Here is a 26,844-nt window from a genome sequence, read left to right on the forward strand (position 1 = left end):
TAGAGAACCCCACTAGAGGGTATTTGGCCTCTTCCACAGTGGTCAGACGTCTTTGAAAATGTGGGAGTGCCCTCACTTTACCCTGCCGCACCAAATGTCGATTTATTGACGTGTTTTTGCTATAACGCGATTCTTCCATTTGGGAACGCTTTTTGCACAGCGCGGAATGCGTCTATTATAATTTGGAACACGCACCCTTAAAACGAGGTTTCTGACTAATTTTTTGAGCTGGGCGACAGAGCGGTATGATACAGTTCGCGGAATGATACGGTCACGCGGAGGCGTACCCTCAGTTATTCCACTATTGCGTGCGCATAGTACATTGTATCTCGCCAAATTTTATTGTCACATTTTCATGGGGGCATTCTTTTTGCTTCCCGCGTTTTTTTGCACTTAATGCCACATTTCAAGAACGCATCTACCATGTTAAACGAGGACTGCAACTTTAATGTACCCATTTATACTGCTTGGTGGACAGAGGTTGAAGGGATTTGAGAAATATTTCCATTGTTTCAACGACCATACTGGGATATTGCATTTATTGTTAAAAAACACACAGGCTTCCATTTAAGTTTGTGGATATTTATTGTGCTCCATAAATCAAGAGACACTGCAGAATGTTACGGTTTCAAATCCTGGTCTCCATCTCCACTAATATCCTCCTGAGCCAGTGGTGGAATTTATGTTTTCATATGGCAACGGATAACTATGTATATGGGATTCACTGTTGAATTCCTCATTGTGGTCCCAATTTTATTGACCCGAGAAGTACAATGGACTTCGTCAACCCTCGACTGAAACTTTAAATGGCAACCTTTTTGAAAGTGTGAGTTGAGCACTCGGATGTTGCAAAGCCGTTCTGGCAAAATTCCTAAGTGGTGTGTTGTGTTCATTGCACAGGTGAGAGAGCTGGTGGGAGAGGAGCTGTTCTCTCGCTACGACCGCCTGCTGCTCCAGTCCAGCCTCGACCTCATGGCTGACGTGGTGTACTGCCCGCGCATGAGCTGCCAGACTCCTGTGCTGCTGGAGCCTAACAAAACCATGGGCCATTGCCCCCAGTGTAAATTTGCCTTCTGCAATGTGTGCAGGCACGCCTACCACGGCATCTCGGCCTGCATCATTAAATCAGGTGTGTACACATTGTTTCTTTTGTATGTCATCCGTCATTTGAGTGGGTGTACCCAGGTCATTCGGTCTGTTATGAAAGTCAGCAAATGCTATATGGTATTTAAGGGTATCTTGCACTTGAGAACAAAAAATTGTTGAACAAAAATATTTTTTAGATTGTAGATTATTGTAGACTCAACTCAAGGTCAAAGTGTCTGCTCAAGAGTGTTGGGGTGGCTCTTGTAGGCCTTCAACTAGTGTTGATATTGGCCTGTAATTTTTGTGGTCGTCTTGTAGAGCCACCTTTTAGAAGAGGACAAACGGAAGGAGTTCTCCATTCCTGGTGTACTGAAGTTTCCTTGAGCGATAAGTTATATAAGATGGACAGGAGGTGTATCGATTGTCTTGAGTGAGGCGAGTTGGCTTAGCATGTCAGCACTGTGATCGTATGGTAATTAAAAGCTTGGGGTAGATTACCATTACTACATAAACGTGGTGAGGCTTTAGATGGGACAGATACATTTTCTAGATTGCATGCAGAACATTTTGGCTGAAGGCTTGTAGATGGCCATTTGGATGTCAACTGTTTTTTCGAGTGCCTTATGGAATGGTGCTATGATGATTTCCAAGTATGACGACTTGAGAGAATTTTACATAGCATAAGTCAACAGTACATCCAATAGAGGTTCGTTCCTCATTTTATCTACTTTTGAGCTCGTTGCTGAGTCGATTAGCTGAGTGAGGTTGAACCAATTAACAAAGGTTTGAACCTCATCTGGTGGGTTGAGCCAATTCCATTTTAAATCTCTAATAATTACTCATTCTTTCCTGGTGAGTGACTCTAATCTTTCTAAACTCTGCAATGGCGGTAGCTGGATTAGCCAGCTCTGGTGGTCTATAGCCACACATTAAAAGAAGGATTTGGTTGCCAGCTAAAGTGGCATTTATGATGACTACTTGTACATAACCTTTTATTCGTAACAGAATGGGTTTGAGAGGATGGTGTTTTATTGTGGGTGTAAATAGCTATGCCACCACCTCTTGGACTGCTATCTAGATGAAATAGAGTATAGTTACTCATTTATATCGTGTTTATTGCAAATGAAGAGTGATATCTGGACAAAGGTGATGAAATTTTCGTTTACGTGGACAATCCAGAAGCCTGTTCTGTTTGCAAATTCACCAGAATTAAGATTATACAGAATAATTCAGAATTGAGATGGGATTTAACCTCGATTCCACCCAGTATTAGCAACATAACCAGACATTTACAGAGCAGATTATTTGAGAGGGGTAAAGGAATAGCTTTTTAATGATGGGTGGCAGTTAGGAGAGGCTCTAAGGAAAGACAATAATGAGAGGAAAGTGGAAGAGGGAAAAATAAGGGACTTGACACTCCATGCAGAGGGACACTTTTGGGTAGGGTGGGGGAAAGGGGTGGGATGATGTAGTGGATGTGCAGAATGGGAGGGAGGGTGTGTAAGAAGGGTGGCATTTAACAGAAGGTGTCGAGAGGGGAGTTAATGAGAGACATTGCACATAGATAACTCCAACACACTAACAGTCTAGTTAGGTTTGATTGTCTCAAATAGGCAGTACAGAAAGGGAGCAGCAGGAACTCAGGGAGGAGCAGCTCAGGCAGACCCAGAGAGCAGCAGCTCATTAGCACAACCACTCTGACAGTCCATCATTGTTCCAGATCTGATCAAATGTGAGGTTGCTTATTCTCCTCTGCTACCCCCATTGTGCTGGAACTCATTCACCTTGTGCCATTCAAGCTGCCAACCTTCTGCTCCTATTCAAGTCCAGGCTCAATGCTTTGCTCTTATCTATCGGCCATGATTCTCTTCTACAAAAAATACCTATATCTCATATATACGCAGATTTCTTTTTCAGCTCCTTCCACCCCCACGTGATGTAAATGTCCCACTATTTTGTGCAGTGGCTTGAGATGTAGTTGCATTTCATTGCTATTATATAGGGTTTTTTACTTGCAGGTTGTCTGATTGTGAGTTGAATGTACTCACAACAGTGCCCCCTAACGTGAATTAATGTCAGCCCTTAAATTTAATTTCAGACGCATGTTCACGGTTAACAGGCTCGACGCTGAACTGAAAAGCAATTAGCCATGTATACAATTGCACACCTGTACTCAAAATGGCTGTATTTACAAGGTGTTTTGAAGTGACATGCATTATGTTGTCGGCCACATGAGTAGGTTTTATTGGTTATCGCAGGAGGCATGTGAGTCACAAGGTTGAATATTTACCATGCGGGGCAGTGACATGGCAGAGCGTTCACGCATTTTCTGTTTGTTCCAAAGGTTTGTGGTTCAAGTGCCTGGGCGCTAAGGTGTAGTGACCATAAATGATGCGCTGTTTGCATCACAGCGGATGTTAATGATCCTGTGACGTTCGGAAAAATATCGGCCACGTATACTGGGGGTCCAAATAAAAAGAATTATTTATCCATTAGTTGAAAACAAATATCAACATTGCCCCCCGACTGGCAGACTTATGCCCACTTGCAGGCTGGTGTTGTGTTCGCCTTGTGTACGTTGTAACAAATAAGTAGGCAGCATAGTATCTATATTAGGGTGAATTTAAGTTGTGCTTATTCGTTTACCTGAATGAAACCAGTAGGCACATAGATGGGATTTTCCTTGCTGTCACTGCTAAATAAAGTATTTCTTGTGCATAAAACGTGACAAATATGTACAAAATACTAGTTTCTTTCAAAGAGTCCAACACACATTCCTATCTCATAAAGATATTTGAAAGTATTTGCCGAGTTTTATATTGCCGTACTACGCAATGGGCTATATTGCTGTTTTGAAACATTGTTCTCGACAGCACTTAAATGTCATGTGTTAATATTTTAACACGCTTGAAGGTTACACACTGTATATATTGCTGCTTACACATGTGCTTGCTGCTTAGTGCCAGCACCCGTGTTTCCAAGAATCAATGGAGGGAAAAAGATTATATAATACGATTCCTGTAGACATCTACAAGATCTCATGAAAGATTTTCAGTCCTTTGTCATGCACTGCTAGATGAATGCCTCCCCATGCGTTGTTGGTTGTGGATTGTTGCTTGATCATCCTTAACCAGGTGGGTTGATAAAGGTGGAGACCCAAGATCTGTTCAGATATCACTTGCCGCTTATGTTAGATGGTCGGCAGGTTCATAGCGCAAGGTGCTAACCAACCCAACATAATAATACTATTCAACGATGGCATTTGTTCCATTGACGACTCTGAGCCAGCGGTAGAAATTCCACGTTCCCACGATGGGAGGCCAGTTTCTCCAAAGGATGACCACTGTTGACTTGGCGGCACAAAGTGATACTTAATCCGATACAGATGATGGACTGATCAATTCCCAACAGGGACGAATTCACAACCATCCAAACTGTGGTGTTTTCTCTATACATGTGTAGTGACTGTGATTGTCACTGTGGTGCCGGGCTTAGAAGTCACGGCGGATGATGTGTTGTCATTATGGGCAGCCCGGTCATGGGGTGTAGTACCAGCCCTAGCGGGGCTTGGGTGAGCACTGGTCAGCACGGAGGCACCGCGAGCAGTGTGCAGTGCGGGCTCCCGGTGAGGGAGCGAGAGGGAGCGTCAGCCAGCCAGGGTTACTTTGGGGCATGAAATGTTGGTTGACCTGCTGACACTTGACCAGATGATATTGGAGGGGGGCCACCGGTGGACGGGGGCCGCTGGGCGGTCACTTGGTCTAAAAGAGCTCTCGGAAACCTTCGAGAAAGAGCTCGAGAGATCTTGAAGGTGGGCGGGGCGAAGGGCGGAGCCAGCCCCAGCCCAGGGGCATATAACGGGGGCCCCGTGAGGAGCTCGAGGTTCTTCATGTGCTGTTGTGAAGAAGATCCACGTCAGGGAGAAGAAGCCTCGAGCCACACCGTCCGGGACCCAGCTTGTGGTCCGGGCCGTGATAGCGAACTGTGCCTAGTTCTGCCGTAGCGTGATTAGATGGGCATTCGAGACCCGAGTGTAGATTGTGTAATGTTGTGTTCGGTTGCAGAATAAATAGTGTTGCTCCCAAGATAACGTCTGCGACTCGGTTGGACTCACTACACATGTTGTCACACAACCAATTATATTATTACTATAACAAAATTGCAACGTTATATTGTGGGAAACAGAGGGCAAATCAGTAAAATATTTTGTTGTACTGAACTTCTATTCTTCCATGTCTATGCTCATCTCCACCAACTCATACTGACCAGCACGGTGAACTGTGATCAAACTAACCCGCACGCTATGGGCAGGCCCTCATCCAGCAGCAGATTGACTTAAGTGCTGCAGATGTATACACACACTTTATTATTGTATTACTAATTTATAACTATGGCTGTGTGATCTACATCACCTCCGAAAAGCAACGTACATAGTTAAACCCACCGTCCTGCCACAAATATATTTTGTCATATGACATCACATTTTTAAGATTTTTGTGAAGTCACTTGCTCAGATTACTATGTCTATGAAATATTGAGCACCTATTACACATGCTTTTAAATGTCTATTTGAAGCTCAAGGAATCAATTTCACTTGGAATGCAATTGCGTGATATTACCAAATTACATCAGCCCTGAGAGTGGATATTGGCATGTGTGTTTTGTATGATTATCGTAAAGATGTCACTGTCATTTGACTGCCATAGAAAAAAATGGCATCCTAACAATATGGTGTAGTTGGTCTTTACGAATCTACAATATTGTCATATGTTGGAACAGCACAGGATACATGTAGCCTAGATATGTATTTCAATATTAGTGCTATTTTGAGGGTGCATCTTCCTTGAAATGTTTGAGAGGGAAGGACTGGGTTTTAAGTAATTGCCAGGTATTAAAATTGTACACTTTGGACCTGTGAATATTTATGGAATAGATACTTTGGTTATTGAATTATAGAAACTAAATCTGTAATGTGTTTTTTCCATGAGCTTACTCGTACCTATTTTAAAACTGCAATTTGTGTCCATGCATGCATATTTTCCTTCCACTGCCATGCGTCATACAATTACAGTTGTTCTAATACACACGTGTAACCTGCAATTTTCCCTTCTGTAAAATAAACATAATGCACGTAGCTTGTGAGACACCTACATTTAGAATAATCACCATACCAACAATTTCGATTTAAAGCTTTCGTGACTGCAGGGATTCATCTTCTTGGTTCTTTCTACGTGACTTTACAGAAAGAACCAAGAAGACACCATACCAACAATCCGGTGCAATTGCTCTCTGTGAATTTGTCTTTTTTTTTCAAAGCATGCCATCTGATTATATAAAAAAATATGGAATTGTAACGTTTTTCACTTCAATAACTTCTGCAGGGTTTTATTTGTTTTCAAACATGCTGTCTATGTGAGCACAATTTTTTATGTGAAAATCCTTCTCTTGTCGAGTAATGGCTACACCGAAGCCCATCTTTTAATATTAACATAACCACACAAATGTTCATGCCATCTCGTCTTCCACTTGTAACATTTACCCTTTCAATAGACCCAGCCCCTCTGATGGGAATGTGGAATCTCCCTCCCCTCCTACCCCCCAACCCTCCCCCCAATTGGCCAAGGGCCACCAGCAGAGATCAGTGGCAAATCTTTGCATATTTAAGCAGGAGAAGAATTATTTGAATCGTTAACAAAAAAATATTCGGGTATGAAGAAAAGCTATCTAAAAGTAGGCATAATAAATGCCACCTTATCTGGAAACCATATTCCTCATCCAATGTTTGCCGATAGACCCACCAGAGCTGGCTAATTCAGCTCGTGCCATTGTAGAGTTTAGAAAGAATATTGAGTCGCTCAGGTATATGTTATTTAAGCAACATGCTTAACTATTCAGCACTCTTGACATTATTTTTAATTCTTAAAGCTAAAAGAGTCGTAGTAACTTGCATTCTTCTCACTGCTTATCCTGTTAATACAAGTTTATAGACTGACAAACAGGAAATTTAATTGATCCAGCTTTGGTAGACTTACGACCTTCATAGCCCTTGAATTCAGCAAGTAATTTCATTAATAATCCTCTTTTAAGCGTGCAGTTTACATAGTACGGCTGATAGGATTGTCTTCTTTTATGTTTTTTTATCAGAGAACCTCGGGAATATCGTCAAAGAGTACAACAATGCGGACGCCGCATCCAGGGTTTTCTTAGAGCAGCGCTACGGCAAGCACACGATCAAGCGAGCCATCGAGGAGGTGCACTCCAAGGACTGGCTTGCCCAGAATGCCAAGGCCTGCCCACGCTGTTGCACACACATCCAAGTGAGACTCGCTGCCTCCCTTGGCTTCCACTTTCTCTTTCTACTGCTTGGCACCGATTGCTGTACGAGGGACACGGTTATTTGATTTAAAATGGTTCATGATGGTTGTTTTGGTGACGATGAGCCATGCTGCGGTCCTGGGTGTTGGCTTTTGTTTTTTAGGAGGGATTCATGATGGTCGCTCAGATCTTGCGTTCAATACCAAGGCATGGGTGTATTTTGTGCTATGTTTCTAGCATCACTGGGAAGTGGTGTGCTAGATCTGTTTGATCCACATGAACCACGACAGCTCTCGGCTAACCAAAACACTAAGTGGGCTCGCTTTTCATCCCGAGCCATGAGCTTTCACTGGCCATCATAGGGTCAGCGCAGAAACAACTTCCATGGTCCTTACTTAATTCTTAGTTTCTTAATTATATTCACTTTATTTCATTAATTGGATTAATTTGCTACCATAAATTCCCACGTTTTAAAAGCCACTTTAATGAGCTATCTTGTGTGGCCAGGTCGCCTCTGAAAAAGAGCTGACAGGTCAGTGGGCTTTACCTGGTAAAATAAAAAAACTAGTTTAAATTCCTGAATAAATCAGCAGCGTTCAAAATTTTAGTCGTGGCAATGTCCAATGGAGATCAACACGACCTTATTTTAGGAGAGGGATACTTAATCTTTTATTCCTTCATCTGCATGAGTTTGTGTACTATGGTTATATCTTTCTTACATATGCTCAGTAAAGAACTGGCCAAATATCCCACAAGGTTTTTTTTTTTTATGCTGGAGACAGATGTTTGAGACAATCAAGCATTTAATATACAGTATACAAACTCATTCTATGTTCCTGTGTAGCATTATGGGTAAAAGCATATATAAGCAAATCTTTGTTCCATGTCTCCACATATAAATACAAATGTTGTTTTAGTCCATCGGCTAACTTTCTTTTCAGATCATTATCCAGCAGCATTTGTTTAAGCAAGCAAACTGCTGGGTCAAGACAGCATTTAATATGGACTAAGTAACTATAATTGTTCTTGGCATATTAAAACCGATTAAGCTCAGAAGCTAGCACACCTAAAATATTTATTCGCATGCACCAAGTTCCATACCAGTCCAATGCGGTTGGTCGATTGAATGAGTCAACACATTCAACATTCATAATGGAGGTTTCGGCTTTAATTAAAACGAGCATCAGGCGCAGCCAATGCTGAAGATGCTATTTGTAATTACTGCCGAAACGTCGTACTCGAATTGTAAATGTTGTGGGTTTACTCTCCAACACACCGGTGTGTTGTGCGAGTAACAAATAGGCATGTTTTGTTTACGTGACAAACCTTACTAATTGGCTGTGTCAGGTGCTGGCAGGTTTAACGACAGATATTTACGCGATCTAACCCAAAAAACCTCTTATGGATAATATTGGTCACGAAACCCTACGTGTTAAACTGTATTCAACATTGCTCCTCTTATATGGGCTGTTAACTTTTACTTTGAGTAACCGCACATTGTAAGTTTTGTATAAAAAAATCACGCGTGCAGGGAAGTTGAACATCGTACTTTGGAAATGCATATTCTTTGGTTCTTTCGGTAAAGTCACGTAGATAGAAAAATATAAATGAAAAGAAAGTGAATTAAAATAATCAAAAAATATGAATAAAAAACACTAATGTAGACTAGCCTGGTTCTTAATCGGAGTGAGTGTACTGGAAGTCTATAATGTAGACTGTAGCAATGGTTATTAAGCTGGGTGAGTGTACTGGCAGTCTATAATGTCGACTGTAGCCTGGTTCTTAATTTCGGTGAGTGTACTGGCAGTCTATAATGTAGACTGTCGCCTGGTTTTTAAGCTTGGTGAGCGTATTGGCAGTCTATAATGTAGACTTGTAGCAATAGTTATTAAACTGAGTGAGCATACTGGCAGTCTATAATTAGTCCGAAGCAAAGGTAAGGTAAAAGGTAAAAACAACAAGCCTACCTTTACCCTACCTTTTACCCTTACTCCATACAAATTACCTGACTACAGGGTAATTACCGGGGTACTACACATGAAAAAGGTTTATAACAGGTAAATGCGAGGTAGAGCGCTTTATTCGTATAGAATACTCTCGAATCGGGCTTTGAGGCTGTCGACGACACCATCCTCCATAACTGCCTCGTCCCAGTCGTCTTGGTCGATGACAATCTCATCAACAACCTGATCAAGTTCGTCATTGCTGTCGTTCTCGGACGAACAACGGGCAATAAGATCCTTCGCCGTTCCGGCCCGGTTAGACGGGACCTTCAGGCAGCCGGCCACGATCCACGAGCGCAAGCACATGGACTGAATGAAGAGCGTCGACGACAGCGACTGGCGAACGCATATGAACTTCTTTCCGGCTCCGCTATTCGCGTGTTCGCAGGGAGTGGACGTCGCGGGCGCTCCCAAGTAGTCGCAGGCCATCTTGTAGTGGGCAGGGAGCAGCTCTTTGCGGGGAGACCACTGCATTACATCAGTCAAGGCACTGACGGTCGTGACGCCCATGATCAGAAAAAGATCGACTTCATTGCCGTCGTCGATGGAGCTGCCGACGGCGCTGAATAGGGTGCTTAACAGTGACCCCTCCTCCATATGGGCAGCGACTGCCATCGGCGGGATCGCGAGCACGTCTGGGAGGGGGGGGTTGGTATGCGTATGCATTTCCTCTCGGTCAATGACGTGCGTTATTTTACCATTTCTACCCCGTCCGAGCAGAATAACCCGAAATGGTAGTTCTGTCAGCTTCCACTTCCATGGTGAACTGGATGGATGGGCTTTGCTAGTTGAGATGATTTAGAAATGCATTCAGTGTATCTTTGCCACGTGGCCAGACCACCAATGTGTCATCCACATATCTAAACCAAGCAGATGGTTTTAGTGTGCTTGAAGCTATTGCTTTTGTTTAAAAATCTTCCATGTGTAGTGGCATCGGTGGATACCACTGCAGGATACTATAAGCCGGCCTGTGTGAGGCGAGACGCGCGCCTCTCACGCCACCAACAGCGGTGCAGGAGGAGCGCAGTACCGGGTCTAGCAAGGGCCGGCAGAGATCGTCTGAGGATGGAGAGCGCAGTGCTCTGTGTGCAGTGCCAGCCTCTGAAGGGTAGGGGGCCCTGGGGCTGAGACGAGACCCCTCTAAAAAGCCCGAGAAGGGAGGCGTGGAAAAGAGCGGACGGAGCTCCCTGGGCCGGGAATATAAACCGGACCCCCGAAAAGGTTTGGGGGGGGCTGCTGATGAGGAAAAGCCCGGAAGTCGTCATGCCGGGAGAAGACCTGCCGATAGACGAGACCCCGGATTAGCCCGGAGGAGATACCTCCCTAGGGTAGCTGACAAAGGGACAGCTATACCCTTTCGTGTGTATTAGGGAAAGTTGTAATAAACGTGTTGCCTCCACGCCGTCTCCGAGTGTCTCCGAGCTGAACACTACACGTGTACAAATTCGCTTTCACAGGAGACAAAGGAGAGCCCATTGCTGCTCCTTCCTTTTGTTTTATAGAAGTCGCCTTGCCACAAGAAGTCGGTGTTCTTTAGACTGTTCAGCTAGTCTTGGGATATCTTTGGCTAAACCGTTGTTCGTTACCAGAGTGTCGAGTAATTCAATTGACTCGTTGACCGGAACCCTCGTGAACAGAGAGGTCGCATCAAAACTTACGAGAATATCATTAGGATTAAGCTTAATATCTTTAATCATATTTACGAGATGTTCAGAGTTTTTTTACGAACAAAGAGGTCCTACCGATGTAGGGCTGTATTTGTTTCATTACGTATTGTGCTAATTTGTACGTGGCAGAGCCTAATGTACTAACTATGGGTCTTAATGGGACATCAGTTTTGTGAATTTTTGGTAGCCCATAAAGTCTTGGTGGTTTTGATGCCCTTGGTTTGATGAGGTATTGCTCTTCCTTGGGAATTGATGACTTGGAAATGATTGCCGTTTTACGTTCCAAAGTGCTGGTTGGGTCTCGTTTAAATGTAAGGTCGGTACCTTCATCGAGTAAATCTTTGATTTTATTATCATAGTTCTCGCTGGGCATCACAACAGTCGATCGGCCCTGATTAGCAGCAAGATTTCGGATATCTTTATTTGCTCTCAATTCTCTTAAGGCTTTTGCTTCACTGAAGTTAATATTTGTTTTTTGGCACTTTACTGTTCTCAATAATTTTGGCAACCTCGTGCCTAGTCATCTCAGCTTGATTGAGGGAGATGTCTAACTGCTGATTCCACCAGGTTACAGTCCACATTGTAGACTGCCAGTACACTCACTCCGACTAAGAACCAGGTTACAGTCTACATTAGTGGATTTTTTTTATTTGTATTCACTTTTTTTCTACGTGACTTTACCGAAAGAACCAAAGAATATTCATTCTTGCAGTCACGAAAGTTTTAAGTAAAAATTTACAAATGCAATTCTAAAATAAATTTCAATATTGGTCCAAAAATTGTTTATTGGTACCACCTAGCAGGGCATATGCTCACAATTATTTTCTTAAAGCATTTTATTTTTAGATCACAAATGTTCTGGTAGCAAGGTCATTGTATGAAAACATGTCCTGAAAGAAGGATACCATAGTAGGCTGGATAGAAAATATTGTCATACTATATTAGAAAAAAGTTTTGCTGGCTGGCTTTCTGCCTGGACTCTTGCCTGTCTGGCTTGCACACTAGTGCACGTGCATGGTGGTGACATCACGTATATTACAGTTGTCAAGAGAAGGATGTTGCTGCTTTTGTTCCATCCTCTGTGGCCTGCAGAAAGTGGATGGCTGCAATAAAATGACTTGCACTAGCTGCCAGCTCTATTTCTGCTGGATCTGCTTGAAGGAGCTGTCCCGCGCGAACCCATACGGCCACTTCAACGAAGCCCGCTCACCCTGCTTCAACAGGTGGGTGTTGTTGTGAGGTTTGCTAAAACCCAGACATCTGTTTTATATCGTGAGGTAGATTTGTTGCAAGGCGAACGATGGTCGCACGTTGCTTTGGAACTCTTTCCTTTTATTTGTCACCCAACTTCACTTATAAATTACTAAAATAAAAAAACCTGTTGATTGTTTGCCGATTAATATTTTTGTTGATTGGCTGCTTAGTGTTAATGGCCGCTACATCTCAACATGTCTTGTAGCTCTAAAATGTCCTGGTCCTAGCATTGAAGGCATCTGCATATCCAAATGCTAATAGACCTACATCTGACTAATTGATTCAAACTTATATATATAATCTTAATTATGGAGCTTTCGTGACTGCAGGAATTATTCTTTGGTTCTTTCGGTTAAGTCACGTCTAAAGATAAAATAATAAATTAACTTATATATATACTTCAGCTGCTCATGATTAATCCTGCAATGTTTGTCTTAATTATGTATATTCACTCATTGTATCTATCTGGGGTGATGCTGTGGATCATTTGATTTGCTTTACGAAGTTGCACATTTAGGTCTAATTCATGGTTGAAAGATCATCATTTCACGGAGGTTAAATAAAATTAGTACTCCTTTGTGGGAGGTCAACAGTGCTCATCTTATGGAGAGATTTACGAATGAAGATAAACACAAGCCAGCCAGTGTCGACTTGTGCAGAGAGATACACACTAACCTTTGACACACTAACACACTGTTCTGAATTCTCGTCTAATTTACAACAGGTGGTTCACTTTTCCTGGACAGTTCAGAACATGAACTGTGTCGCAAACGTAAATTCGTAACATGATTTGCATGCTCCTTAATTGGCTACTAAACTCTTTTCTGACAGCGATTTGATGTACGGATGGTTATCGTTGTTGTGTGCACCTTTTTCATCCAGGCTCTTCCAAGGAGGAGAAGGGGATGACGACTTCTTCCTTGAAGGAAGCGACAGTGACGAAGATGATGGTGATGACATTAATGACGAAGAGCATTTTGCACAACTTATCAGGGCACTGTGAAAAAAATGCAGTATATTTTATCATCAGGCATTGTCAATCCACTACTGGACGAAGACCTTCCCACCCTCTTGCCATCAACCTTGTTCCAGTGCTGCGAGGTCATGAGAGTATCGGCATGCCACTCCACATAAAGAATTTGTACACAACATGTGCATTGTAGTGATAAATTAGGGTGGTATATTGTTGACGTATATTTAAGAGAAAGTTGTCATAGGCAAGAGGAAAACACTTTCCAGTCTCGGAGTACAGAAAATTCAGAAACTGTTGGTTGTTCCATCATATTCTTTAGGTATTTTGGTAAAGTAACATAGATAGGTTCAAAAAAATAACAAAAAACTACGACGTTTCGATTGCAACACAAGCAATGTTTGAGTATTTTCAGCTTGCTTGCATCAAGTAAATAATTATTACGTTTTTTTTCCTATGGATAAATTGACCCAAACCCTCAAGTGACCACAGAGATGCAAGATCACAATACCATCCTTACACTTTTCTAAGTTACCTATTGACATCTGGTAACCTGCTCGCTACATATTTAAGGCCGTAAAGATAATGTTATTTGCATTTGGTGTTCATGTTTGAAAAGATGTGTCAATTGATCCAGAGTTAACATGGCAGAACACCTTACACGCACCTCTGATGAGCAGGGTTGGCTACATATGGTGCGAATGAAGTTAAACATTTATTCATACACGGACTGGCTCCAGTATGAGCATTGAGCAAGGGTCATATTTTCCTTCATAATTTTATCGACAAAGAACCGAGTTGACTCCCAATCAGGATTTTCACTTGTATGATTGTGAAGTGAGCATTCTGCCATCATTCTTCCAAGACAGATAATACACACCAAAGCGACACTATTTTACATTCTAGTAAATATTTAGTTGTGGCCTCCACACGTTTTTTATCAAACCTTTCCATCTTCAATGTGGACTTTATAACAAACACCTCGTATAATTCACAAAAGTAAGCTATTGGATACTGGTGTTATAGCCCATGTACCATTGTTTTATCAAAATTACATTTCTTATTTGCTGCACTAACTTCAGTTATGGGATCCACGACCCCCCTGTTTTTTGAGGAATTAATACATTACTTAATTGATGACAAAAATACATAACCCTATTGGTATGATGTACAATTTAGGTGTGCGACAGCCCATATTTTAAAGTAACAACACTGTAACACGATTCACTTTTGAGGCATAAGCAATTGGAAAATAACACTACCCAGGAACAAAAAATATATACTTGGTTCTTTCGGTAAAGTCGCGTAGATTTAAAAATAATAATAAATAGAAAATAATAAAAGCAAAAAACTACGATAAAAATAGTAAAATGAAATTACAAATAAACTTAAATAAAAGCAAGAAAACCACAACGTTTCGATGGCAACACAAGTGGTGTTCATCAGGCGCTTGTGTTGCGATCGAAACGTGTTTTTTGCTTTTATTATTTTCAATTTATTTCTAATTTTGTTTTACTATTTTTATTTTTACTGTTATTTTGCTTTTATTTAAATGTATTTTTATTTTTGTTTTCTATCTACGTGACTTTACCTAAAAGAACCAAGAATATAAATTCCTGCAGTCACGAAAGTTTTAAGTCAAATTTTTTTGTTACTTTGATTACACAATCAATGTCACCCTTGATGGGAAGATATCATTCGGACATGTGGGCTAATTACACGTTTTGCTCCAAAGTATTGCAGTCGTATAAGGCAGACCTGTCGTCTTGGACTGGAGATGCTGTTCTGCTTCCTGATGCTGGTGAAATGCAGCATCAACATATACAGCACAGATGACCACTAAAGTTCACCTTCCTCAAGAACCGCTTTCTGTAAAGCCAATTGAGCCATTGTGTCGAATTGAGCCTTCTATAAATAGGTTTGCGTGCACTTTTGTATGTTATTAGGGGTGGCAGTGACGAGATGTTAACTACCTTGCCTGGTATACAGGAGGTCGTGGGTTCGATCCTGACGCCTGTATATTTGGAGTTTCCATGTTTTCCCTGTGGTCACGTTGACTTTTCTCCGGGTTCTCCATTTTTCCCCTCCACATTTAGAAACATCCATTTAGAGTATTTTAGCTGCTATAACTTTCCATACGATAAGCCACTTTGAACTTTCATTTGTGGTCCGGTCGCTTCAGAACTATTTTGCTCAGTGGGCCTTACCTGTAAAAAAATAATGTTTCTTGAAATGTTTTGCCACGTGTGTATTTGAGGTGTTTTAAATATGCACCGATACACACGTTCTTGCATTTTCTATATTGAATGTATACAATTATAAATAACATTGTACAATGGCTGTAAAATGAGGAAATGTTTTACATGCCAAAGGAATGTTCTATTGTGTGTCTTACGTACCATTAGGTATGACATTTTGTTGAGTTAGAGCTGCAAATATTTGTGAGTTGTAAACCAATTAAACCCATTGGGTATTGAATAAGTATTGTGTACTTTGTATTCTGCGTGTGGAATATGCAACACGTGTAAATTACATTTCGTATCCCCCACGCTTGGCTTTCCGAGGTGCGTGTTTTACCTCTTGCTCACGCTAAAGTGATTGGTGGGTCTGCTTATTACATTGTTAGTGAGCATAAGAACACCAAATGATAACACAATATAACTTGACTAGAATATTTCAATCGCACGAGGTTTTTTTTTTAACACGGAGCAGGCTTTCGCGACCGATATTCATAAGAGGTTTTTGGGGGTTATATTGCGTAAGTATAAATGTGTCAACCCTCCACCATGCACCCGACACGGCCAATCGGTAACGGATTTGTCACGTGAACAAAACGTCAAATAGTTACTACTTTCGCCCACTCGTGTGTTGAGTAAATGTACAACATTTACAATCTGAGTACGACGTTTCACTGGTAATTACATCCAGCATCGGGAGATTTGCCAGAAGAGTGAAGCCATCCACCTTCCGGTCTTAAATAGAGCAATACGACGTCATCACTGAACCCAATCAGGTACGGAGGAGGTGGGGTATTGTAATTACACTAACATTTTTTTTGTTCCTGGGTAGTAAGTGTTATTTTTTAATTGCTTATACCTCAAAAGTACAGAAAATGGCTATTATTCCCCATAAACTTTTCTTTTGTGACCAGGACAATTATAATTTTACATTTTCCTATTTTCCAGAACATTCCAGATAGATTCAGTGCTGAGTAAACTTGGGGTAACTTCTCGAACATTCTCGAACTTTCCAGTAATATCAATAGTATAAATACAGGGGCCTTAAGCCCACCAGTTCAGTTTAGTTCCAGCTGCCTAAGTGGATACATGTCTGCATTTTTCTGAGGTGCCATCAAGAGGCTGCAAGCATCCGGCAGACGAATTTTGCTATGTCTGTCCAATGTATCAAGACGAGCGAAAAAGTACTCTGTGGAAGCATCTGCTAAGGTGTGTGAGGCCTACAAGCAGCTTCTTCACCCGTCAAGATGGGCTCTGCTTCTGCCACAATGTGACCAGCATGTTGGAGGCAATCGAAATCGCCTGTAACCAGAATGAGTGGCGCCTCTTCATTGACAGCTCATCCAGGAGCCTCAAAGCCGTGCTGCTCCATAATGGTAACAAGTACCCGTCTCTTCCCCTGGCTCACTCGGTGCACCTCAAAGATGATTACAACAGCATGAAGACCTTGCTGAACGCCTTGAAGTATGATGAGTACAGCTGGCATTCCTGATGGGTCTCCAAGGCGGTTTTACCAAGTATCCCTGCTATATTTTCCTTTGGGACAGCAGGGGGACACCAACGCGCACTATCACAGGTGGGACTGGCCACAGCGGACCGTTTTATCTGTGGGGAGGCACTGATGCCACCACTGCACATGAAATTGGGCCTTGTGAAACAATTTGTCAGAGCTGTAGATAGGGAGTCTGCAGCCTTCAAGTGCCTTCAAGACTTCTTCCCTCAGCTGTCTGAGGCAAAGGTCAAAGCCAGTGTCTTCATCGGACCACAGATAAAGAAGATCCTGGAGTGAAATGTATTATCCAAGAAGCTCACGAGTAAGGAGAAAGTGGCTTGGAACAGCTTTGTCGCAGTGGTTCATGGCTTCCTGGGCAATCACAAGGTCGAAAACTATGTGGAGAATAACTATGGTACAATGGGCTGTAGAATGTCCATAAAAGTCCATATCCTTGATGCTCATTTTCATAAATTAAAGGAGAACATGGGAGCGTCCTCGGATGAGCAAGGCGAGCGCTTCCACCAGGATATACTGGACTTTGAACGCCGCTACCAAGGACAGAATAACGAGAACATGATGGGAGGCTACATTTGGGGCTGATTCGTGAAAGTGATTTACAGTATAATCGTAAATCTCGAAAAACTACTAAATCTTTCGTAGTAATTTTTGTATTTCGTATAAATACATGTTAATTTTTATTTATATGTAGTTTTTTCTGACTTTATGTAAACGAAAACACAAATTCGCCCGTTTTCTCATTGAAAATAGGTACATTTCAAAATATTACTGTCCTGGTCACAAAAGCAAAGTTTGTGTGGAATAATAGCCATTTTCTATACTTTTTAGGCATAAGCAATTACGAAATAACACTTACTACACAGGAACAAAATATTTTATTACATAATATAAAATAGATTAGTAATCGGTTAATTAGTATGTTTCCTCTGTAAGGAATTGTAATGTGTATTACTGAATTACTTAACACAATCACTGAACCCAATCAGGTGCAGAGATCAGGCGGGGGCAGGGGGGGGAGGTTTTTTTCCGCCACTAAATTTACGTGAAGATGAAAGTTAGTCAACATTTTGGAATCGCATATACGTATGGGATTATTCCTACAGAAACTGGCTGGCAACATTGATTAATTAGTGTTGTGTGTGCAGTAGGAGAAAATGCTATAATTTAAAATGTAACTTGAGTTTTGCTTAATACAAGGCACTATACCATCTTTGCTGGTGTTTTCCCACTGAAAATCCATGTAAGGTTAGGAAAATTATTTTGACTTTTAAAAGTCGATGTGATTTGCCAACACGGCTGCGTGTAGCATAGTATCGACAAGGCTTGATTATTGCAACCCACTCCTCTACGGAACTTTTAGCAAAAACATTTGCAATGTGCAGCATGTACAATATTTTTTGGCACGTGTCGTGACGGGTACTGCAAGATCCCACCATGTCCGTCTGGTGCTTGCTGAGCTGCATTGGCTTGCTGAATGAATGGATTATAAGATCAGTTTAACACGTAGGATTTTGCGACTAATATCAATGTTATCCATAATACTAAATCTATGCGATCTAACCCAAAAAACTTTATTATGGGACATAAGATCGTCCTCATTACACACAAAGTGCTTGCCAAAAAGGAACCACAATACCTTGCTGATCCCGTCAAGGAGCATAAACCATCACGCGAACTCTGGTCAGCTTCGCAGCAGCTTTTGGCTACCCATTGAACAAAGACGGCGACTGCATCGCGCGCTTTCAGATACACTTCTGCCATCTGGAACACATTTCCGATATTAGAAAGAGACTTGAGCTATGCGCTGTTATATCTAGATTGAAAACGCATGTCTCTGGAACTGCTGTTTGTGTTCAGTTTGTTGTCCTTCCCCCCGCACATTTGGCTACGTACGGTGCGACGGAAGTTCAACATACAAATGTATCCTAATTTCGGTCACTGGACAATGTTACGGCTGAGAAAATTGAATAACCGTAATATTCGCTCTGTGGGCAGTTGTGCATTGCAGCATTAGGGGCACTGCTGTATGTATCAGTTGAAATGGGATATCGCAAAATAAGATTACTTTCATTAGGTCACGGTTTAATTAATGTGGCTAATGCTATAATGTTTACAGTCTGTTATTCAAGTTTAAAGTGTCAAGGTGCATGATTACCAGCATTTATGTGGTGCAATATCAGTAACTGTTCGGGAATAAAGATAATTTGAAGTGTGAACATGTGTTATATATAATTCTAGCCTTTTGCCCGTCCAAGGACGGGTGTATTTCAGTAAATCTGAAACTTGCAAGCGAAAAGCAGACCGCGACGTGATATTCATTGCATCCATTCGTGTGCAATTTGTAAGGCCGCGGTGACACAGACTTAATTCATTTAAAGGTTATAATCCCATGTTTATCATGACGTCCTTTTTACTTCCATGTGTCAATAGCGTTACGGAGATCGCGTGACGTGAGGGTTCTGCCTTTGCAGTGAGGGTTGTGAGTTGACGCTGAGGAGGGGGGAGGAGGCACCACGCCCCCCCATGTGGAGTGACGTCACCCGCTAATATTAAAGGTGGGGGCTCTTCGATGTGGAGTGACGTTACTGCTCATGATTATTAATGAGGGGGGGGGGGTGCTACATGTGGAGTGACGTCACCCACTCATTATTATTAATGAGGGGTGGGTTCATGTGTAGGACGTCACCTGTTCATGAGTATTAATGAGGGGGGCTGGCCGACGTGGAGTGACGTCACGCACGGGACACACATTATTGGCTCATTATAGTAGTAAATAGGAATATACAATGCCAATATGGATTGTTCACTGCTGTAACATGGGACATAAATTGGTGATGGTCATTTGGAAATGTTTATTTTGCAGAATTTCATCTGCATCACAAACATAAAATGAGAGTTTTGCTGCCACCACAGCCATCTTAAATGTTTGGTGCCATTTGTATCTGGGATCCATCTGTATCTGGGATCCGTTTCGAGCACGAATGCTGTTGTTGACTGCACAAGAGTGGCATTAAAAAAATAACCCAATTCAGCCTAGTTTCGAGCAAATAATGTTTTCTGTATAATTTGGGGGGAGGGGGGGGGGATTTGACAACAATGAGAGTAAATACGATACAAACTTGGTCGTTTGAATGAACGTGGCTATGCTGTCTTGAAATTGTGCACTACCACAAAACGATTGTCTCGTGTGGGTTGGCAACCAAAATAACAAGAACAGTTTTTTTCGAATTTGGGTTTTATAAAAAAAAAACCCTCAATACTTACGCCCAACTTATGAATATCCACACTTACGAACGAGCTTCCATAAAATATATTTTCTTTAACCATCCGACTTGTGAACGTGAACTCGCACTTGCGACACGAACCACGAAACTAATTACAGTGTTACATGCAAATGTACAACATACCTTCATGTTTATGAGTTTAACAATGCTTACTTTTTTTGCTGAACTTTAACACATTTTAGGACACTGACCAGATGTGCAATTAAAGTACGGGATATTATTGTGCTTGGACTTACGAACCGTTCGACTTACGAACCGTCAATTGAACGGAGCGTGTTCGTAAGTCGGGGACTGTTTGTATTACGAGAACTGCAATGTATGTGAGTACGAGACAGTCTGTAATAAATAACTGTCACAAAGCAGTCCTTAAAGAGCCGAATGCGGCTCTGGAGCCACAGGTTGCCGACCCCTGGTCTAGTGTCACCCTTTTTTCAGATGGTTGGTGACGAGTATCACATCCCTCCGCTTATTTAAATATTGATCATTTTGGGCAATTACACAAACCCCTAACCCACTTATTGGTATTTTTAAAATATATTGTGCAGTCATTGCAGGGAAAATAATGGTGTGCTATTGCAGTGTTCTTCATTACAAGGCCGGCAGGCCACTGGCGGCCCGTGGCGGCCTTTAGTGTGATCTCTGATCTGCAGCCCCCGACAATACACAACGTGAAAAACACCTCCCGTCATCGTGCTGCTGTCAAACCCCCAATGGTTTCAAAAGTGTGGCGGCCCTCAGATTGATGATGTCGTATTGGCGAAAGTGCTCCACCCCCCCCCCCCCCCCACTCTGAAAATTAGTGAAGAACACTGCTATTGCTTCCAATTTATTCTGTTTTGTTGTACATTATTGTTTGGTGTATGTGTAATGGGTTCAACTGAGTCGCAGATGTAGACTTGGAGGCAACACATGTATTAAGTTCTAACACACGGGGGAACTTTCCCCTTAACAGAATAACAACCTCTGGTGGTGACCACCAGGCTAACTACACTCGTTACAATGAAAATGCTACTACGGACCGGGACCAACAGCTTCGGCTCGGGTCCACGTGTTGAAGACTCGTTGAACGGAGAACGGAGATTAAGGTTTTCTTCCAGGATGAACAACAACCCTGGTCCCTCTCGGGACCCCGCTGATAATCTCTGTGGCGTGGCCGGCTCCGCCCTTGGCCACGTCCACCTTCCAGAATCCTCGGGAAGGATCTGGGTCCCAATCACGTGACCACCCCTAGCCCCCTCTTGGGGCCCCTTTGTCAACTTAACTGGTCACGTGTCCTCCCGGGTCAACCAGAGTCTCAGGCCCCAGCATATGCGCACAACAGCAGTGCTAATGGGAGATTAGCACTATGTTGATGGGAGAGATTAGGCAGAGAGATTAGGGGGATTAGCAGGTTAATGTGATGTCTGTGTAACACAAGCTGCGGCGCTGCCAACTGCACTGTGAGAGGCAAGCGCGTCCACGCAAGAGAACCAACGGTGGTCGCGACAGTGAGACAAAGCCCATCACACAACCAGAACCATCAATATGTAATGCGAGCAAGGACAGGGTGGGCGCTGCTTCCGTACCACTCACGCGGGCCGGAGTATTAGGGGAGGTGGAGCCTGGTCGTCGGGGTGAGTGGGGGCGGAGTCAGGGTCACGTGAGGAGGAGGAGGAGTCAGGGTTACATAAGGAGGAGGATATAGGGTGAGAACCGGAAGGGGATCGGGAGTCAAGAGAGAGTGAAGATAGGAGAAGCCACGCGGGGTGCTGGCGGAGGGGTGGCACGAATTGCCACGTGGTCGGAGTCACGGCACCATCGGTACGTGGAGCAGCGGAGTGGCTGCAGAGTGTGCGGGAGCACACGGAGCAGCAGAGTGGCTGCAGAGTGTGCGGGGCACACGGAGCAGCGGAGTGGCTGCAGAGTGTGCAGAGTTACACGGAGCAGCGGGGTGGCTGCGGAGTGTGCGGGGCACACGGGCAGCGGTGTGGCTGCAGAGAGAGCGGAGGACTCGAACGGCGTGCGGAGGGCACGCGACGGAAGAGGTGTGGGTCTGACCGGGGACATCGCGGGGTGCGAGACAAGAACCCAATAAAGGACAGACGGAGACCAACATCGCCTAAGAGTCCTTTATTACAAATACACCGAGGCTAAGGGAGCAGAGGTGGCCATGTTAGTGAGACCCCAGTCCGTTAATGCAGAGGCACCTAACAGGGTAATGCAACTCAGAGAGTCAACTCCGACTCTCTGTGTTGTATTGCATTATATTTCTAAGTTTCCTAGGTTTGTTTTCTCATTCATTTGTACGTGATGCCGATTGCTTGTGTTGCAATCGAAACGTCGTATTCTATTATTTAATGCATTTTCTCTCTACGTGACTTTACCGAAAGAACCAAAAAGTAGCTATTACTGGCCAAGACTAATTAGAGAATCTATCTAAATTGAAAGAAATTAAAATAACTTTAACCGTTCGGATAGCTACCGTCTTAGTGCTGCGTGGAAGCGAATCATCAAATAATACATTATTTAAATGCATGCCTACAAAGGGCAATGTACTTCAATAGGGTTTTACCCTTGGTAGGGTTATTTTAATAAACACAATAGACAGGCAGGACAAGTTCAAAGGGCTCACATAAAACACATGCATAATGTACGTTGCCTCAGTAATCCCGCCCCCTGCCCCATCATTTTGCAAGAGCGCAGAAGCTAGTCAACACATCTACGCCTCTATATAAGTGTAATAAATCAGCTCGACGACAATCGACTGTCTGTGTCTTCTTTATTTATTTTTTCTCGTGCTGGACAACTCGGCGTTCTTACACCCTGTTCCTACGCCTGCGTCGCGCCGCGTGAGCTGGTGTCCCGCGCGTGCGCGTCGCTCTCTCTCGCTCCCGTGCACCGCTGGCAGACGGCGCGCTGGGAGCCCGTCTCCGCACCACCACGTGGCCGATGGCTCGCAGAGACCCGAGACGTGGCCCCGCTTCCAGACCTTACTCACTGACCCTGAGTCCCTTCCGGCTTTCCTTTATAACCCCTTCCCGCGTCACCCAGACCACGCCTCTCGCCACACCCCCTCACGAACTCTCTAGATGGTACCCCACTAGCACCCTCGGGCTCCGCCCTTGAACTTTAACCCCGATAGTTCCTGGTACCTGATTGACTTAGAGGCTGAGGCAGCGAAGCCCACCCCACCATTCGGAGACCGCCAGCATACGCTAGCATTACATAAGGAACAAAACAGTAAGACTTCTCCACAAATATGGCTGTCGCCTGATGAAGCTAGTTGTAATTACTGGCGAAACGTCGTACTCAGTTTGGAAATGTTGTGGCTTGGCTCTCCAACACACCGGTGTGTTGTACTAGTGACGAATTGGCATGTTCTGTTTACATGACAACCCTTACTAGTTGGCCGTGTCTGGTGTTGGCGGATTTAAACGACACATTTATATATCTACGCGATCTAACCCAAAAACCTCTATTATGGACATAAAAATCCATGGACATACCTGTCAGCCCCTTATCAATGCCTACCTGATTAAAGGCCAATTCAGACCGTATTGGTCACCCCGTGTCCTTATAAATCTCAATGTTCATCCTACAAAGTCCCATGATAAAAGAGAGAAACACAAATAGACAAACAAAATGTGTTGCCGGTATCGAAATGGCTGTACACCGTATGGACCTGAAAACTCAATTTCTCTCTACAAGAATACGGGTCAACCGTACCGGTTGACAGGTATGCATAAAGATACTGTGGTGCCACAGCAACGGAGCAACGCCGCCGGTGCTGCCATCCCCTCGCACCCCTCCAAACGAACGCACGCACACCCCCACTTAACACATGAACACACCCACATAGGGATCTGGTGGGGGGTTTCCTGGCACCATGGGTTTTCACCCAAAGGGCTCCTAGCGGGAATGTCCCATGGTTTCCCGGTGCCAGGAGATTGGCCGACCCCCCCCAGGCCAAATTACATTGTGGCCCCCTTAAATTGGTTAAACATTGTATGGGTGCATATAAGCTCACCGGGCTAACAGCAATGAGACACTCACAGCACGGGGGAGCGGCCAGGGGGGGAAATGTTACACGGGCAGCGTAGACAAGGAGGTGGGAGGAAAGTTCCTGGACACACTGCAGATGTGTATTCCGCGGGATGGCCACCCCCATCAAACCGGTTGAGTCCGGGGTGGGGAGGACAGGTGCGTAGACAATGGATTGAGGTGTAGCGGAAAGTAACACTCCAGGTATGGGCAGGGCGTCGGTTTAAAATCGAAAGGTAGGCGCCCGATTGGCTGCGCAGGGGAACACCACGTGACCCTGGATCGTCGGATTCCGAGGGCATAAAAGGAGGGAGTGCTACGACTCGACCCCAGGTAGAGACCTCTAGGATCATCATTCCTCCGACTCCCACAGCGTCCGTGCGACACCGTGAGCGCACCCAGGGATTGAATAGGGATGGGTTCGGCGCTGCTCGTTGAATATTTACTCCGGGCCGCACAGGGGTTTTCTTTAGACGCGCCAATAATAAACTTCAGGCCATTTCTGTGTATGTGGGTGAACTTCGGCGTGGTGTCTGTGATTTTTGAGTGGAGCGACTGCGTACGGGGGCGGGGTGCGTGAGAGAGCGAGCGAGGGGCTGCAGGGTGTCGCCCCGGGGTTGGGGTGTGAGGTGCGCGTAGATTACCATCTATACGACCGTCATTGTTTACGCGGGTTTTCGTTCGCGTGTGTAGAAAACGCGCACCTGCTGTGCCGCGTGAGTGATTAAGGTGGGGGTCGGGGTGCGCTAAATCCACTCCCCGCCGTTTGCGCGTAGATTACCATCTCGACGACCTCTACGGTTTACGCGCGGTTTCGCGTGTGTGGAAGAAGCACGTCTACAGCGCCGCGTTAGCAATTGGGACGGAGGGTGAGGGCGATCCACCGACTCGCTGGCGTTGGCGCGCATTTACACAGCGCGTTTATATAGTAAAAATAGCCTGAACGGCGAGACGTGCACCCAGGGTCCTGCCGCAGGTCATCCCCTTCTTCGCGTAGCATTAGTAGTGGTACACCGCGGATTAAGGCTATTTCACCGGGGGTGGGTAGGTGTGCATTTTCATACAGCCGCCGTTTCTTTTCAGTTTACATGAGCATTAGCATTGCGGGCACGAGGATTAGGGCTTAACCACCACGAGGGACACGTGCAAATTCATACGGCTATTTTTAGCGCGAACCGTTTGTTTGGAACGAGCGCCTGCAGGGGCGCGCGCGTTGCACGCAGCCACCTCCGCATTAGTGGTGGTGTACGTGTGAGTGTGCGGGATAACTCCGGGCAGTGGTGAGCCAGCCACTTAGCCATGTCCCTCAGAGAGGGCGGCCCCCACAAAACATTAAAGCAAGGCCGTAATTATAATATATATTGGGGGGGACATCCCCCCAATAATCAAATATGCTCAAAATGTCCCCCCCCCCCCCCAATATATTGCTATAAAAATATTTACAAAAGTAATAATTGCGATGCTATGTAAATAAAAACAACAATTTGCTAAACCTTGGCCACAATATCTGGACTTGTCTTCATATAACAATGCATAGATTTCTGTTTATATGATTGTGGTTATGGTGGTCCTTTATGAATCCCTAATCTCTGCCATTAGATGCAATGAAACAAGAAAAGGTAAAAAATAAAAAACAGCAGTGTAATACAATACACTATGAGACACTTGTAAAAAATAAATAAAAAGTCAATCCCATGTGTTAGTGAATTTTTTTAAAAATTTAGGCAGGAAATTAGTTTGCAAATTTGGTCCCCCCCCAATGTTGACTCCATGGCTACGGCCTAGCATTAAAGACAAACCACAGCAGTGCGTTTGTGGCCATGTGATAGTAAAAACAACTTGTAGCCTGCGCTCCTTTAACGAAGGAGCAGGAGGGGGGGTGACAAATAAGCAACTCCAAGATAACTCTCTCCCGAAGCCCTCTCGCGACGAGCAGACCCCACCACCACCACCTCTCACACACATGGGCACGCAGATGGGACGATCTGTGCACGCGTGCTCCAGAAGCGGAGTGTACAAAAAAAACCCTCTGATCTGGCAAGGGAAGTAGGCAGCGGTGCTGTAGGGAGCGAATGACGGAGCCGTGGGTGGGGTGGTGCGTATGTGCGACAAGTGTTGCGGAAACTGCAAGCAGTTCCACTTTGTTTTTTTTAATATCCGCTGTCGGCAGCGACTTCGCCTGCGGAGTTGGGATCTTCGACGCGGATCGGTGATCAAGATTCGCTATTGATTGTGAGCAAGCCGCTTGTTTTTCTCCCCCCTCTGCCTACTCCAAAGTCGCGTCTCGTTGTGTCCGCTCGCTTCTTTTTAAGTCATTGGGGCGGTGGGTAAGAGCATGGTCGGTGATGCATTTCGTTGTGCGGCGCTTGTTGCGTTTAAGTTCGTTGGGAGGAAGCCAGCGTGCGTTTTGAACGGGGACTTTGGGTGGCGTGCCATCGTTTTTGAGCAGAGGGGGCTCGTGGCTTTAGCTCAATGGTCATACATCATTGCCTCGT

At 44.1% G+C, this 26,844-nt stretch overlaps 1 protein-coding gene across 3 annotated transcripts in view; it reads left to right on the forward strand.

The window, feature by feature from the left end:
- The window catches only part of RNF14 (ring finger protein 14), a 28,762-nt gene extending 12,985 nt beyond the window's left edge, over positions 1–15,777 (forward strand). For all 3 annotated transcript variants that reach the window (XM_061552208.1, XM_061552209.1, XM_061552210.1), the window contains 4 exons: positions 901–1,129; positions 7,231–7,403; positions 12,164–12,294; positions 13,208–15,777. In XM_061552208.1, the coding sequence (XP_061408192.1) occupies positions 901–1,129; positions 7,231–7,403; positions 12,164–12,294; positions 13,208–13,328 (654 nt within the window). In that variant the 3' untranslated portion in view covers positions 13,329–15,777. The remainder of the gene's footprint in view (positions 1–900; positions 1,130–7,230; positions 7,404–12,163; positions 12,295–13,207) is intronic.
- The last annotated feature ends 11,067 nt before the right edge of the window (positions 15,778–26,844 follow it).

The sequence above is a fragment of the Lethenteron reissneri genome, chromosome 16 (assembly GCF_015708825.2).
Source record: "Lethenteron reissneri isolate LAM-NWPU_2019-01 chromosome 16, ASM1570882v1, whole genome shotgun sequence".
Classification (NCBI taxonomy): Eukaryota; Metazoa; Chordata; class Hyperoartia; order Petromyzontiformes; family Petromyzontidae; genus Lethenteron; species Lethenteron reissneri.